This window comes from Littorina saxatilis, linkage group LG4, assembly GCF_037325665.1.
Source record: "Littorina saxatilis isolate snail1 linkage group LG4, US_GU_Lsax_2.0, whole genome shotgun sequence".
In the NCBI taxonomy this organism is placed as follows: Eukaryota; Metazoa; Mollusca; class Gastropoda; order Littorinimorpha; family Littorinidae; genus Littorina; species Littorina saxatilis.
Genome location: NC_090248.1, coordinates 55,670,374 through 55,687,225, shown reverse-complemented (window position 1 = coordinate 55,687,225; position 16,852 = coordinate 55,670,374). Strand labels below are relative to the sequence as shown.

General features: G+C 42.3%; 1 protein-coding gene across 1 annotated transcript in view; it reads right to left on the bottom strand.

Moving 5' to 3' along the window:
- The window catches only part of LOC138965148 (chorion peroxidase-like), a 276,867-nt gene extending 260,499 nt beyond the window's left edge, over positions 1-16,368 (bottom strand). The window contains exons 1-2 of the mRNA XM_070337271.1: positions 16,222-16,368; positions 8,070-8,187 (exon numbers count right to left, since the gene is read on the bottom strand). Of these exons, the coding sequence (XP_070193372.1) occupies positions 8,070-8,187; positions 16,222-16,254 (151 nt within the window). The 5' untranslated portion in view covers positions 16,255-16,368. The remainder of the gene's footprint in view (positions 1-8,069; positions 8,188-16,221) is intronic.
- Between the last annotated feature and the right edge of the window lie 484 nt (positions 16,369-16,852).

Genomic DNA, 16,852 nt, shown 5'->3' with positions numbered 1-16,852 from the left:
GAGAGAGAGAGAGAGAGAGAGAGAGAGAGTGTGTGAGAGAGAAAGAGAGACTGGGAGTGAGAGAGAGAGAGAGAGGGAGAGAGAGACAGTGAGAGAGAGAGAGAGAGAGTGAGAGAGAGACAGACAGAGACAGAGAGTGAGAGAGAGAGAGGGAGATAGAGAGAGAGTGAGAGAGAGAGAGAGAGAGAGAGAGAGAGAGAGAGAGAGAGAGACAGAGAGAGAGAGAGAGAAATCATTCTAAACAGAAGAGAACACATTTGAAACACATTTCTGTGACAAGTGTTGAACTCATGGTGACATTGTTCATGTTTCTGCTGGCCAAAATATCTCAGAAAGTATCCACAATAATTGTTCACACAATAAACACATGCATAAAGTCACAGTGTTCAATTGCTTCATGCGTCTTTGTTTCTTGACCTGTACTCTTGATTTTGGTACCGTTGTGTTCCTAAGACTATGCACTTTCCTTGATCACTGTGTATCAGTGGATCGAACACGTGAAAGTCTCGAATGAATAAAGTAGTTAGTTTTTTTTCCCATTAAAGGGCAGCTGTCGGGTTGTGGCTCTCAAAATCTGTTCCTTAGAATGAGTTATCATGTAACTGAAACTATACTTAAAAGTTACTTGGTGATTTTGACAGCTTGATAACACAAGTCCGAAGACTTTAGACATGCTACAATGTCTTTAATCGAAGAAAGTTTGCATTCTTGGCCGAGTCAATGCAGCCCGCTCGAAAATTACTTCCCTTGGACGCGTGACGTCAGCCGCGGAATCGGCCGGGTTGAACGGTGCTCTCTTTATGCCGTGTAATGGGCGCAATCGGGTTGTCTAGTCAAGCCCTCAAGCATACTTCACGGGTAGGTGAAGAGAAACTTAGGATGGGGTGACTTCTCCCAGGCCAAAATTTCGCAGTAAAAAACGGAGTTCATAACATGTCTTCCGTTCCCCTCCTGCTTTTGTTCCACTTGAACCCTGTTTTTGTTCAACTTATTGGCAGATATTGTCACGCGTCGAGGAACACAAACACACACACAAACACACTCACACACAGACACAGACACACACACACACACACACACACACTGCACACACACACGTGTTATCACACATCATAATACACAGACACACACACACATACGTGTTATCACACACACACACACACACACAGACACACACACACACACACACACACACACACACACACACACACACACACACACACACACGCACGATAACCATCACAAACACAGTTTGACAAATTCATCTTTGATTTTTTGCGGCCGAACCCCCCCTCCCCCATTTTCCACACTAGATCCACTGTTTCATCTTTGTCTCCGTCTCTCTTCCCTTTATCTTATCTCGTCTATCTACTTGAGTGAGTAACTGAAGATGTATTATCATCATCTCTTTCCTAGATTTTCCCACCGACAGAGTTGGCTTTTGTCTTGAATTCAGTACCTCACACGTACACGGTAATTGGTGTGACACCTCAAGCGGACCTTCTTCATAAGTGTACAGTGTCTGCTGACAAGGGACACGAGGGTCTGTGGTTGAGCAACTTTATGGTTTAACCGGGTGGACTGGAGGAGTAGCAACAGCATGTGAACCACTTTAGAAATGACTTGTGAAGGTTGCAGTCGGTCAGATCAAAGAAGAGAAGATCGGAACATGGGTCTTGAGAAGATACCACCATCATAATACTTTACTTTGTGCAAGAATCAATCACGCGTACAGCATTACAGATGTTCAGCTGTAGTCTACATTGTACTGTAAACTTCACAGCGGCCTTATCGGCTTCCTCGAGTGACGTCACAGCAAGGCTAACGCTGCGGCGTCTTTCTTGTGCTGACAGAGTTGTCGGTCGCGGATTTTGAGTCGTTTCGGCCTGCCAACTGCTTCGTTTTTTTGCGTATTGTGAGAACTAGCAGAAAGTTTCACGCATTTTAATGGTTTCAAACTAATGATGAAAGTGTCTTCTTCTGGACCAAATCAACAGTCTTTAGTTGAATCACTGACTCGGAAAACTCTTAAACGCGTTTTTGCACGCGACTCCGCGCATTTTTGAGACCAGGCAACCCGACAGCTGCCCTTTAAGGTACATACTAGCTGTGAATACCTGAAACCTTGCAGTGAGGAGGGTATCACCGCACCAGTTGGTTTACATCCTTATGAATCCGTATACGTATGTTTGTTTTTACATTTAGTCAAGTTTTGACTTTTTTGTTTGTTTGCTTAACGCCCAGCCGACCACGAAGGGCCATGTCAGGGCGGTGCTGCTTTGACATATAACGTGCGCCACACACAAGACAGAAGTCGCAGCACAGGCTTCGTGTCTCACCCAGTCACATTATTTTGATACCGGACCAACCAGTCTTAGCACTAACGGCCCATAATGCCAGACGCCAGGCGGAGCAGCCACTAGATTGCCAATTTTAAAGTCTTAGGTATGACCCGGCCGGGGTTCGAACCCACGACCTTCCGATCACAGGGCAGACGCCTTACCACTAGGCCAACCGTGCCGGTAAGTTTTGACTAAATGTTTTAACATTATAAGATGTTTGGTGGCTTGTTGACAGACCAGCTTTTTGTTGGTCCAAGGGGACCATGTCGTCTTGTGTATCATCTTTATCGACGAAGGCCGAAGGCCGCGGTTGATAAATATGAGACAAAAGGCGCCTTATGCTCCCCGAGGACCAACAACAAAATGCTGGTCTGACGACAAGCCACCAAACATCGTTTTTGTCATCATTTTGGTTGTGCAACAAAATGCACAATAACCCACAGGGAGACGAATTTTTAGAATCCAACTCCGGGCGACAAAGCATCGTCACAGTAGCTCGAGATAACACGTCAACCTTGTATGTGACGTCAAACGTAGCTTGTTGACGCTTTTCTTCCAGTCTGAAAATGTACAGAGCTGCGATCATACGTGTGAGTTCAGTAAGTGTTGAGCATATTTCTTTTCTTTTTAAAGATACTGGACTTGTCAAATCCAGGTGCACGGAGCCCCTGGGGCTTTTAGTCATACCTCAGGCAGCTATCCGTTAGAAGAACTACCAAGTTTCATTGACTTGCACCCAAAGAGTCAAGAACTGCGATTTTTTTACGAATTAATTTTGTACTCGGACCCGGCTGGTCTTGACCTATTTTTGGATCTAAATTTAGATCAGGTAGATCAACACATCATGCTGCCATGCACAAAAAGACACGTCACTAGCAAACTATGTCAGACGTCATCATGAGTTTGTGTAAAACAAAATGGAGGCCGGAATCACTCGGTTGAATCGAACTCCGACCAAACACCACGTAATAACTAGGTTAATTTATGCACTCGCGTGAACAAGAAACTGTCGAGCTTCACAGATGTCGTCGTTGGGTAGTTTTGGGTTTGTTTTACTACCATAGGTGGATTTTTGAACTGTAAATGCACTCAGCTGCAACGAAAACGCAAAACGAAGGCTGTGAGCTGCACTGTGCCTTTAAGTGTTTATGACTTTTCGTTGTGGATTTTGCGATTACAGAGATAAGTTGCAAATTAACCATGAGTCGCCGCGGTAATTATCAACATTGATTGGGTCTTTGAGAGTGAATGCTTACAATCGTTGTCCTCGGAAACACAAATCCAAAGCCGCGATGGTTCCACATGTGACAGGGGAGGCTACTGCTCCTTTCACAGCAGACTCTGCACCGTGGAATTCTGTTTGTGATGGGGTCTGGTGGTTTCCGATTGTCTGTATGTTCATGGAAACCTTCGGGTTTGCATAACAGTTTTTAAAGGGCTAAGAAATTTGCCCTAACATTTTCAATCCTGTTTGATCGCACTTCGCCTCCGTAGGTGATCGTAGTGTCTCGGCACTCGGTTACATCTGGCGCTTGCGAGCAGGGATGGGACTCGGCATGATATGTTCAGGTAATGGCATAATATGACCACTGAACATATTCGTGCTGTTCCCATTCTGCGAACTTGGGATGGACAGTGGTCCCCCGGTTCGGAACTTCGGGACGAAGTTCATTCAAACGGGGATGATTGTGACAGGGGAGGCTACCGCTCCTTTCACAGCAGACTCTGCACCCGAGTTGTTGGCCTTTAAGTCAACACCTCTGGATTGTGTGATTCTGTTTGTGATGGGGTCTGGTGGTTTCCGATTGTCTGTATGTTCATGGAAACCTTCGGGTTTGCATAACAGTTTTTATAGGGCTAAGAAATTAGCCCTAACATGTTCAATCCTGTTTGATTGCACTTCGCCTCCCGAGGTGATCGTAGTGTTTCGGCACTCGGTTGCATCTGGCGCTGCGAGCAGGATGGGACTCGGCATATGTTCAGGTAATTGCATAATATGACCACTGAACATTTTCGTGCTGTTCCCATTCTGCGAACTTGGGATGGACAGTGGTCCCCCGGTTCGGAACTTCGGGACGAAGTTCATTCAAACGGGGATGATTGTGACAGGGGAGGCTACCGCTCCTTTCACAGCAGACTCTGCACCGTAGAATTCTGTTTGTGATGGGGTCTGGTGGTTTCCGATTGTCTGTATGTTTATGGAAACCTTCGGGTTTGCATAACAGTTTTTAAAGGGCTAAGAAATTTGCCCTAACATTTTCAATCCTGTTTGATTGCACTTCGCCTCCCGAGGTGATCGTAGTGTTTCGGCACTCGGTTACACACACACCAAACAATCAGCCTGATTGGCTTTTACTTTGACAATCCACGTTTCACCTGAAAGCTCAAACCCATTCACCACCTCGATTTATTGCATGGGGAACATGAGATTTATTTCCCAGGTGTTTGTGAATGAAAACTCGTGAAAATGATGACAAAGTTTATTATCTGTTGGAGGAAGTAGATATTTTGAAAATAATGAAATGCAAATGGCGGTCATAATTAATATGTTGCTAATATTAAACACAACATACGTGTTTGATCCAGCTGTAGACAGTGAGGATATATTAAATAAAAGGAAAGAGGAGAGTCTTGTGAACACAACGGTACCAAAATCAAGAGTACATGTCAAGAAACGAAGAATACACGAAGTAATTAAAAACTGTGACCTTCGCAGGTTACACTGCACTTCACTTTCACGTCAAGGTGCGAAATCTTTTCTACGCTACGGATTAGAAGAAACGGGAATACCAAGTTTTTCTTGTCGTTTACGTCATCATCCTAACCCTCCTGCAATAGGTTAGATATTTCAATGGCAGTGGTGTTAAAGGGCGATAAGGTAATCTGATATATGTATTGTGACTGCTACAAAAGAAGTGTGTGTGCCACGAGCCTATGTCGGCACGCGATGGCTCCCGTTGTAAAAGGGATCAGTCTTGCGTGAACTGAAGTGTGTAGGGAGCTTAAAAGCCAAGAGGAATAAATGTGTGTGTGTGTGTGTGTGTGTGTGTGTGTGTGTGTGTGTGTGTGTGTGTGTGTGTGTGTGTGTGTGTGTAGGTGTATGCGTGTGTGTAGGTGTATGCGTGTGTGTGTTTGTTTGTTTGTGTGTGTGTGTGTGTCTGTATGTGTGTGTGTGTGCGCATGTGTGTGCATGTGTGTGTGTGCATGTGTATGTTGGTTTGGTTGTACCCTGGAACATGTTTAAGCGATACGACCAAAACCTGGATAAATGTCATCCCCGGAAAAGTCTCGCGGATGCACTACACTCTTATATCCAGCCAGCCAGGTATACCAAGTGTGTACGTTTTCTAAACACATTCTGCTTCCTTGATTGCATTCGTAGGTCAGTGTCTGTCCAATGAGCGTGACGGTGTTAAAGCTTGGGAGTTCAAACAAATTAAGTCAAATGTGACTTTGAGTTTGGGGCTCTATTGTGACGAGTTTTCTTTTCATTTGATAAAAATAAGTATACGTGCTCAAGGTTCAAACCACACAAGTTGGAAATAAAGATACTACTAATCGTCCTGAACAACTTTTTTAAAGGTGCCTCGATTTATTTTTGTAATTTAAAACGTCAGGCACAGGCACCTCAGCCGGATTACACTACTTTTTATATTTAGTCAAGTTTTGACTAAATATTTTAACGTAGAGGGGGGAATCGAGACGAGGGTCGTGGTGTATGTGTGTGTGTGTGTGTGTGTGTGTGTGTGTGTGTGTGTGTGTGTGTCGGTCTGTCTGTGTGTGTGTGTAGAGCGATTCAGACCAAACTACTGGACCGATATTTATGAAATTTTACATGAGAGTTCCTGGGATTGATATCCCCGAACGTTTTTTTCATTTTTTTGATAAATGTCTTTGATGACGTCATATCCGGCTTTTCGTGAAAGTTGAGGCGGCACTGTCACGCCCTCATTTTTCAACCAAATTGGTTGACATTTTGGTCAAGTAATCTTCGACGAAGCCCGGACTTTGGTATTGCATTTCAGCTTGGTGGCTTCAAAATTAATTTATGACTTTGGTCATTAAAAATCGGAAAATTGTAAAAAAAAATAAAAATTTATAAAACGATCCAAATTTACGTTTATCTTATTCTCCATCATTTGCTGATTCAAAAAACATATAAATATGTTATATTCGGATTAAAAACAAGCTCTGAAAATTAAATATATAAAAATTATTATCAAAATTAAATTGTCCAAATCAATTTAAAAACACTTTCATCTTATTCCTTGTCGGTTCCTGATTCCAAAAACATATAGATATGATATGTTTGGATTAAAAACACGCTCAGAAAGTTAAAACAAAGAGAGGTACAGAAAAGCGTGCTATCCTTCTTAGCGCAACTACTACCCCGCTCTTCTTGTCAATTTCACTGCCTTTGCCATGAGCGGTGGACTGACGATGCTACGAGTATACGGTCTTGCTGAAAAATGGCAGCTACTTGACTAAATATTGTATTTTCGCCTTACGCGACTTGTTACATTTAGTCAAGTTTTGACTAAATGTTTTAACATAGAGGGGGGAATCGAGACGAGGGTCGTGGTGTATGTGTGGGTGTAGAGCGATTCAGACTAAACTACTGGACCGATCTTTATGAAATTTTTGATGAGAGTTCCTGGGTATGATATCCCCAGTTTTTTTCTCAGTTTTTCGAGAAATATCTTTGATGACGTCATATCCGGCATTTTGTAAAAGTTGAAGCGGCACTGTCACACCCTCATTTTTCAATCAAATTGATTGACAGTTTGGCCAAGCAATCTTCGACGAAGGCCGGACTTTGGTATTGCATTTCAGCTTGGAGGCTTAAAAATTAATTAATGACTTTGGTCATTAAATTTCTGAAAATTGTAATTAAAATCATTTGTTTATAAAACGATCCAAAATTACGTTTATCGTATTCTGCATCATGTTCTGATTCCAAAAACATATAAATATGTTATATTCGGATTAAAAACAAGCTCTGAAAACTAAAAATATAAAAACTATGATTAAAATTAAATTTCCGAAATCGATTTAAAAACAATTTGATCTTATTCCTTGTCGGTTCCTGATTCCAAAAACATATAGATATATGTTTGGATTAAAAACACGTTCAGAGAGTTAAACAGAATAGAGATATAGAAAAGCGTGCTAGATCCTCCTCAGCGCAACCGCTATCACACTTTTCTGGAATGTTGATTTGACTGCCTTTGTCACGAGCGGTGGACAGACGATGCTACGAGTGTACGGTCTATTGCGGAAAAAAATGCAATGCGTTCAGCTTCATTCTGTGAGTTCGACTGAGCTTGACTAAATGTTGTATTTTCGTCTAACGCGACTTGTTTTTTTAACTGATTGTACAGAACGCTGTGCCTAAATGTGTGCACTTTATAAGGCCAAAAAAAAAATAGGTCTGTTTACGATAACATAGGCCAAAAAAATAGGGTCGGTAGGTCGGGAATTTTTTTTTTCTCCAAAAAACCATATTTTTACGTTATTTTGCAACAAAAAACCAAAAGATTTTTTTTTCCCCAAATGCCAAAAAAAAGTCGAGGGTCGCGCGAAAAAAATAGGGTCGGTCGGGTTACCATAAACAGACTTTTTTTTTTTGGGCCTAAGAACAACGTGTATCAAAACAAATAGTAGTAATCGGCATGTGCAACTACACATGCATAAAAAAGAGAAAAATATCGACAGAAGCAAACTCACCTTTTACTTCAAGTGTGCAAAAGGACACGAGAAGGAAGACGGAGATTATCATGCCAGACGCACGAGACAGTCGAGACGCTGAGATGACCATGTTTGGTGTGTGGTCTGCTGGTTTCCACTGCCAGAGGAACAGGCGAAGCTCTCTTTTAAAGGGGAACACTGAGAGTGGGGTTGGGGAAGGGGGTGGGGTGGGTTGGTGGTGGTGTGTGTCCGTGTGTGTGTGTGTGTGTGTGTGTGCGTGTGTATGTGTATGTGTATGTGTGTGAGTGTGTGTGTGTATGTGTGTGTGTGTTTGTATGTGTATATGTGTGTGTGCGTGTGTGTGTGTCCGTGAGTGTGTGTATGTGTATGTGTGTGTGTGTGTGTGTGTGTGTCCGTGTGTGTGGGTTGGGTATTTTTTATTATGACTTTATTCCATGAATCGACAAGGAAGCAGGTGTTACAGGCTCGACATGGTTTGAATTAGGTAGACATCCGTCTTGGTTTTATTAGAGCTGACTCAATTACACATGGGTTTTTTTAAGATTGACACCTGATGCCATGATTCTGGTACCTGAAAGACTTGTTTGTGACAGTCACTGGCTGAATACAGCGATTATTTTTTGCTTGGGTTATATGTGTGAGAGAGTGAGATGGCCGATGTGTCCTTCGCAGGAGGTATATGCAGCGTCTTGAGTGGTTGACTACTGTGCCCAGGACATTGCACTTTTACCTACTTTTTTTTTCTCAAAGGATACATGCACACGTTGTGTGCAAACAGGTTTTCCGTTTGGCCCATTTTGCGACCCACTACAAAAAAATAAGTTCAAACATAAGTCACTCTTCTTTTCCTAAAGGACATCCTGACATAGTTGATTTGTTTGTGCCGCTTAAAATTATAAATGAGATGAAATAGTGGATGAGTGAGGGAGAGACCGAGAGCTTCTGTTTCTTTGAAATTAAAGGGATAATACCTAAAAAGAAAAAAAAGCCATCAGATCGCTGGAAAAGTTATACCATAAGATTCTGCGTTACGAATAATGTTACCGCGCAGGAGGGCTGCCTTCGCTTTGCGAAAGCATGTGTGTTATCTCCCCTGCAGCTTCTATATATATATATATACGACTTGTGTCTGTGTGTGTGTGTGAGTGTTCGCGATGCACGGCCAAAGTTCTCGATGGATCTGCTTCAAATTTGGTGGGCATATTCAGGTACACCCGGGACAGGACACAACCTGGTCGATATTTCAACACGTGCTCTCAGCGCGCAGCGCTGAACCGATTTTGGTTCCACCTCAGCTACCCGGGCCCCCATACCGACACACCAAAGCCGCTACACCACATCACAACGCCAAAGTTCTCGGTGGATCTTTTTCAAATTTGGACACCGTATTCAGCTACACCCCGGACACAATATCATCGATGAGATATTTCAACACGTGCTCTCAGCGCACAGCGCTGAACCGATTTTTGTTTTTGTGTTCATTTCACCATTACAAGTAACCCTTCCTTATCTTCTCCACTGTTTTGCGTTTATCTCCCTTCATTCGTGTGGCTTCAATCCATATTCCTGTTTCTAAGTTACTATTTTTAGAATGTCACTGCGCTGTCCAGAACGCTTCCCTTGCACACGTAAGTTGTTCTTACTGTCAAAGTGAAAAGGTCGAATCAATTTATAGCCACACGAAAAATACACTCTCACCTATCTCTATATATTTATAGATATAGATATACATATATATATCCCATGACCTCCCTTCTTTGTCTCTGTTACTTTAGTATGGGTATATATGTTGTATTTTTATAGCTCAATAAATACATCATGGACTCCAAAAAATATATGATAGTGCAGATTCCGATTTGGGCAAAGGACTACTTTCCTCCCGACCTTTGACCTCACGGCGAACAATGTGACACATTTGTATGAAGTTCTAAAATCGTATTGCACGGCTCAGAAAACCATATCAGTTGCACGCAAAAATGAATCTCAGAACTGATCTGATGTATGAGATGCAATAAGCAAAAGTTTCTTTCATTATGAAAGCAATGCAGGTCGAAAAAAACGAACATTCAACTTACAAGATAACCAGATGCTAGCGAACCAAAACAAAAACACGAGTACCCTCCCCTTGCATCGTTAGCAGACGACTTTTGAGAATCTGTCGGTAGTGTGTTTTGGTGTGCGCCTTCAGCTATCAAACATCGGCTGTTTCTCGTGTTTTGCGAGCAAGTCTACTCTTTTGCTTGGCTCTGCAGTAAGTCCACATATTTTTCCGTAATCCAGTCATATTCCTTCAAAATGCAATCAATCGGCGGTGACAGACGTGTCGGTCGCGTTTTCCTCACACCGTCCATACCAGTTTAAGTTCATCCATGCAAACACACTCGCAAAACAGTTTATCACGCAGATACATTTCAAATAGGGAGCAAATGGTTAAATCTAAACCTACATATTTGTTCCCTAAAATTTGCTTCTCTGTCAATAAGCCTAATTACACACGTTCGAGAAAAACAACGTGGAATCGATTCTGAATCGAGTAAGCCAAATGGGTCCCAAACCCGTTTCGCCCGTTCTGCCGACCTGAAACGCAAAACAAAAGAATTGTGCGCTTCAACTAAATTAATTTCTATTCGACTTCATTACTTTCTTGCAACTTATGAACCTTTACTTAAAAGCTTTTAAATGGTCTGAAAGTAGTGTTACCGCGTACTTATCGATGCACTCATTCGTTTTATTTTTTCAGCGACGGTCACTTAGTTTAAGGTTGCAAAAGGGCTAAGTCTCGCTGGCAACAGTTTTACCCTGCACAGATCGCAACAGTGCCGCTAGTAGTCTACACTTTGTGTTTGATGGTAGAATGGGATATACAGATTACAACACTCGTGGTTTTTTATATGGCTTGTATTTCAGTCAAGACCCAGCGGGAATATCAATCGAGAGCCACTCGCCAGAGGCTCGTGTCTCCCGATGATATTCATCCGCTGGGTCTTGACTGAAATACAAGCCATATAAAAAACCACTCGTGTTGTAACCTATACATATACGGCTTCACAGATAATATAGGGCTAAGAAATAAGCTCTAAAATTCTCAATCCCGTTTGACAGGACTTCGCCTGCAAAGGTGATTATGATGAACCGCCACGCTGTCTGTCTCTGTCTCGCGATTCACCCCATATTCCCGTTTCTAAGTTACTATTTTTAGAATGTCACTGCGCTGTCCAGAACGCTTCCCTTGCACCCGTAAGTTGTTCTTACTGTCAAAGTGAAAAGGTCGAATCAATTTATAGCCACGCGAAAAATACACTGTCACCTATCTCTATATATTTATAGATATAGATATACATATATATATACGGCTTCTCTGTGTGTGTGTGTGTTTGTGTGTGTGTGTGGGCAAAAACCTGTGGATTGTAGAGTTCTGTTTGTGATGGGGTCTAGCGGTTTTTGTCTGTCCGAGGTAGACCTGCCATTGTCTGCTTCTGAGATCAGTAGCCTTACAGACTCTCTTCTCTGGAGAGAATGGAGGAACAAATATATGCACAAGGCTATAAGCTCTGGCTGGCTCATTCGGGAAGCCCCATCAAAACAGATGAACACCTATAATGCATGCCCACGTGTAATAAAAAGGATTAACCGCCTAAGGGCAGAAGCTGGGAATTACCAATTTCTAGAGCTTAAATGCACCTGTCAATCCGACCTCACCATTGCTCATTTGACTTTGGAGTGTGATTTGAACTCATGCCACTTTCAACCCCTGACTCAGTTTATAAACTCAAATAGAAATATTCTGCCAAATACCTCAAAGGAAAAATTAAGTTATCTTTTAAGTTTTAATAAAGACCTTGGGTGGCAAGGTCCCAAACTTATCGCTGGACTTATGCACACGCACCCACTTGGTCCCTGGATATGAAGAGACGTTGCTGCGGCTGACGCCATTGCTTCTCATACAGCTACTATATATTTTTATCAGAACTTTTAAAAATACCATTTTATATCCAAGTATCTCTTAACACCATTTTTAATTAGATGAGCGAGAGTGTGCGGGGGGCGGGAGGGTGGTGAACCACTGTACATAAAGGGAAAGTTTGTGTGCGTGCCTGTGTGTGTTCTTAATCTAAGACAAATGTCGCCAATGTTTTTACAGAGTGACGTTAAATAAACGATTTTATCATCATTATCTGTCTGTATGTTCTGGCATTTGAGAAGCCACAACAGATAATATAGGGCTAAGAAATAAGCTCTAAAATTCTCAATCCCGTTTGACAGGACTTCGCCTGATGAACCGCCACGCTGTCTGTCTCTGTCTCGCGATTCACCCCGGCGAAGCCGGGTATTCCTCTAGTAATCTAATGTGGTAAAACAGGCCAAGAAAGAGCACTCACTGCGGGTAATTACTTCCACTGAGTTACTGTCCTTGTGTGTGTTATCTCCCCTGCAGCTTACTCTAATGTGGTAAAACAGGCAAAGAAAGAGCACTCACTGTGTGTCATCACTTCCACTGAGTTACTGTCCTTGTGTGTGTTATCTCCCCTGCAGCTTACTCTAATGTGGTAAAACAGACAAAGAAAGAGCCACCAAATAAAGAAAGAAAGTTTAATTACTAGGATGTGCAACCACTTGTCAATAACATACGGCTATCAGTGAAACAATTTGAGCATTACAAGTGATACAACGAATAATGTAACAAAAACGAATTATGTAACAATTATATATCTTTATTCGTGGCGGATGTAGCTTTAGATTAATGCTCAGTCAAGCATGTCAGCAGTGAGCTTCTGCTGTTGTTGCGATGTTCAAATAACATAGTGCAAGCTCAATCCACGTCCAGTAGCTACATAAACTAAAGTGTACTGCTTTGTTGAAATTCACCAGAATGTTTTGTTTTACATGTGAAAAGCATGTTTCCTTCTGAGATTCACAGAGAGATGTGATAATTATCAACTTCCAAAAAAAAAGACTATTTGTTATATTTTTTTGAAATTTCGAGGGCTAGTTATAGGTTATTTTAAGCAAGCTTCTTAATGAATTAATTAACATTGCTTTATTGTATTCGATTTGTTGCTCCCATGGGGTCGCCTTCACGCGGCGGGAGTGTTTCCACAGAGCTACCCCACCCCTTTACTTCTCTTCTTTTGTCTTATTTCTGCCTTACCAGTCCTTTCACCTATATTTCCTTCCAAGAAAACTCTCCCTACTATTCCCTGCAGATTTCCAATTCTTTTCTTGTTCACGGTCTTATTTCTATCTGACTGGATCCATCACTTTTATTTCACTTACCAAAAGTCTTCTTTTCCACATCCTTATTTCTCTGCACCCCGCATGTCGTAAGAGGCGACTAACGGATTATGTTTCTCCTTTTACCCTTGTTTAGTGGTTCTTGTATAGAATATAGTCAATGTTTGTAAAGATTTTAGTCAAGCAGTATGTAAGAAATGTTTAGTCCTTTGTACTGGAAACTTGCATTCTCCCAGTAAGGTCATATTTTGTACTACGTTGCAAGCCCCTGGAGCAATTTTTTGATTAGTGCTTTTGTGAACAAGAAACACTTAACAAGTGGCTCTATCCCATCTCCCCCCCTTTCCCCTATCCCATCTCCCCCCTTTCCCTTGTCGCGATATAACCTTCGTGGTTGAAGACGACGTTAAACACCAAATAAAGAAAGAATTCGATTTGTTGAAGGTGGTCCATATTAGGGGACTCACACATACTTTGAGGTTTTGCTATTATTTTTTGTTTGCAGTAGAAACTCGGGGTGCCCGATGTAATCTTTAGAACCTTTACACTCTTTCTTCGAACACTCAAAAGCAACTTCAGGGCTGGAAGACTACAAAATGGCACTTTCTGCCGACTGAATCTACGCTTTCTCAAATCAACCGGAACAGGAAGAAGAAGAAAAAAACTTTCGAAAAAACGATCTGAGGGTGCGCATTTTCTCAAAAACAGGAAACCGGAGGAGCAAAAGTGCTCGTAGAAAAAGATGTGCGCATGTGCGAATCTAAAATGGCTGCGGAACTGTTAATCGGTGTATTGCCAGTCGGCAGGAAAAAACTCAGAGGTACGCGAGCAATTTGTGTTGGAACCTTGAATGGTGCTATACTGAATGAAAGAGTGTGACATGAAGTTCTTGTACATCATTGTAAAGAGTGTGAATGACGTTTTAGTTTAGATGTCAAGCGCTTAGAGCAAGCCTTTTTAACGAAAGTTTTTGATTTAGCGCTATATAAATGTTCTTATTATTATTATTATTAATGAGTGTTGCTAAATGTAGAGATTCAACAAGTAGATGACACAACTGATTTAGCTATTTTTATCGCGTACGCGTGGTTATTGAGTGAATTGAGCGATAGCTTGGTGGGTAGGGCCTTCGAAGTTTACCCGCCACGATAATTCGAACACTTGCACTGAGTGTACTTGAAATGTTTGTGCCTAGCGCTGTAGATTTGTTAATGTTTCATCGTTGTTTAGTCTTCTCTCTTACATTTATTGCGTTGTGATACTGAAGCAAACAAAACTAAGGGGTGAAGTAGGGTTTTACTCTCCGCCGTGTACGAAAAGTATGGCAAGCCGACTTATGACTAGAATATGACTCAATGTTTCTGTTTGATGTTCAAATTTTTTTTTTTTAGGAGCGCCTCTGAACATATGCGCTCATGCGTGCGTGCGCATACGTGCGAGTGTATGCATGCGTGTGTATGCATGTAATTGCATGCCGGCGTGCATTTGCGTACTTACATGCGGACTGCGTATGCGTTCGTGCGTATAACTATACGCGTGCATGCTTATAGTAGGCTAGCGGGTGTGTGTGAAAGTTAATTCTACTTCAAAACTAATGCTTTGGGGGTGAAACATATCACAAAAGAGGTCAGTCTGTTTAATAGTGTGCATTAGATTTCTTTAGCTAAGCATTATTATTATACCTTTACAGAATGACGAGGGAAAATGCATCATCTGCCAAATCAAGTCCTGCAATGAACTAGTTAAACTTACGGCAAAAGGTTGTGCCGGAATCAACACCGCAAGTCAAGTCCTGCAATGAACTAGTTAAACTTACGGCAAAAGGTTGTGCCGGAATCAACACGGCAAGTCAAGGAAGGGGTGAAGAAAACATGCATGCAGATGTTGGAGATTATGTTCACACAGACTGTCGTCGCGGGTACACTGATCCGAACAGAATTGAAACTAGCTTAAAGAAGACATCAGAGAAGGAAAGTCCGACCAAAGTAAAGCCTGAAGAAGCGACTTTGATGCGAGGAAGCCCTTTGTGATTCTAGATCCCACTGTCTCTCCTTTGGAAAAGGTGAGTATCTCTCTCGAAGAAAAAAAATCTGTTGGAGTGAATCTTGTGAAAGTAAGTACACAGAACACATTTCAAGACACAGTGATGCAGCCTGAGTTGCAAAACAAGAGATGACAGTTGGTGCAGACAAGGCTAGATTTCTTGCAAGACTGCTTTGCGAAAGACATAAGATAAGGACTTGGTGGCCGAGTGGTAACGCACTTGCGCTCGGAAGCGAGAGGTTGCGAGTTCGACCCTGGGTCAGAGCGTTAGCAATTTTCTCCCCCCTTTCCTAACCTAGGTGGTGGGTTCAAGTGCTAGTCTTTCGGATGAGACGAAAATCCGAGGTCCCTTCGTGTACACTACATTGGGGTGTGCACGTTAAAGATCCCACGATTGACAAAAGGGTCTTTCCTGGCAAAATTGTATAGGCATAGATAAAAATGTCCACCAAAATACCCGTGTGACTTGGAATAATAGGCCGTGAAAAGTAGGATATGCGCCGAAATGGCTGCGATCTGCTGGCCGATGTGAATGCGTGATGTATTGTGTAAAAAAAATTCCATCTCACACGGCATAAATAAATCCCTGCGCCTTGAATATGTGCGCGATATAAATTGCATAAAAATTTTTTTTTAAAAATCCCTGCGCTTAGAACTGTACCCACGGAATACGCGCGATATAAGCCTCATATTGATTGATTGATTGAAGATATCATGTTGCATGTGCAACAAGTTTCAGACACGGCTTACATATACAGATTCCTGGGATTTTCGTTCATCCACACGAGCCTGCACAGAAGAAATTGCGTGTAGGTCGACCGGAAGACAAGGCACGCGTGTCTGCCTTCGAGGAGGTAGTCAAATACTGTCAAGATAGGGTGTATGAACAACTTACCATTTGTGAACTGATGCAGGTGATGACAAACATAATGCAAACCGATTCAGAGGAGGGAGAGAAGCATAGTCCCTACAATATTCCATACATGAAAAACTAAATGAACATTTCGGCGATAGTATCGTTATTGCTGAGGCAGATGGAAAACCTGACGTACTAACTCTGAAGAGAACAGCTTTAAGAATCAATGACTTTCGCAAGGAGCAGCAACTGTACAAATCTTACGATGGATCTCTTCTTGTCATTAAAGCTGCAGCTTCATTGATCCGCCCGGCCGCGAAGTGATGGAAATTACTTGTGATAAAAGCACGTACCCTGTCCTTGCTGGGGCTACTGCAGCTTCACAGGCTGAATTTCCCTGATTCTGTCAGGTAAAGACCCGACCTTGAAAGCAGCTTAACTCCCTCTCCTAAGCCCCCCCCCCCCCCCAACCCTCTACTCGACTCCCTCTCCTAAGCCCCCCACCCTCTACTCCCTCTCCTAAGCCCCCCCAACCCTCTACTCCCTCTAATTCTATTGGGCAGAGCGTCATACACGCCAGAAGACAAACTACACGCATCGCACCTTTGCAGTTGGGATTAGGTGTGCAGATGCAGAAATCTTTTGGTTTACAATACCTCATAAACTGGGG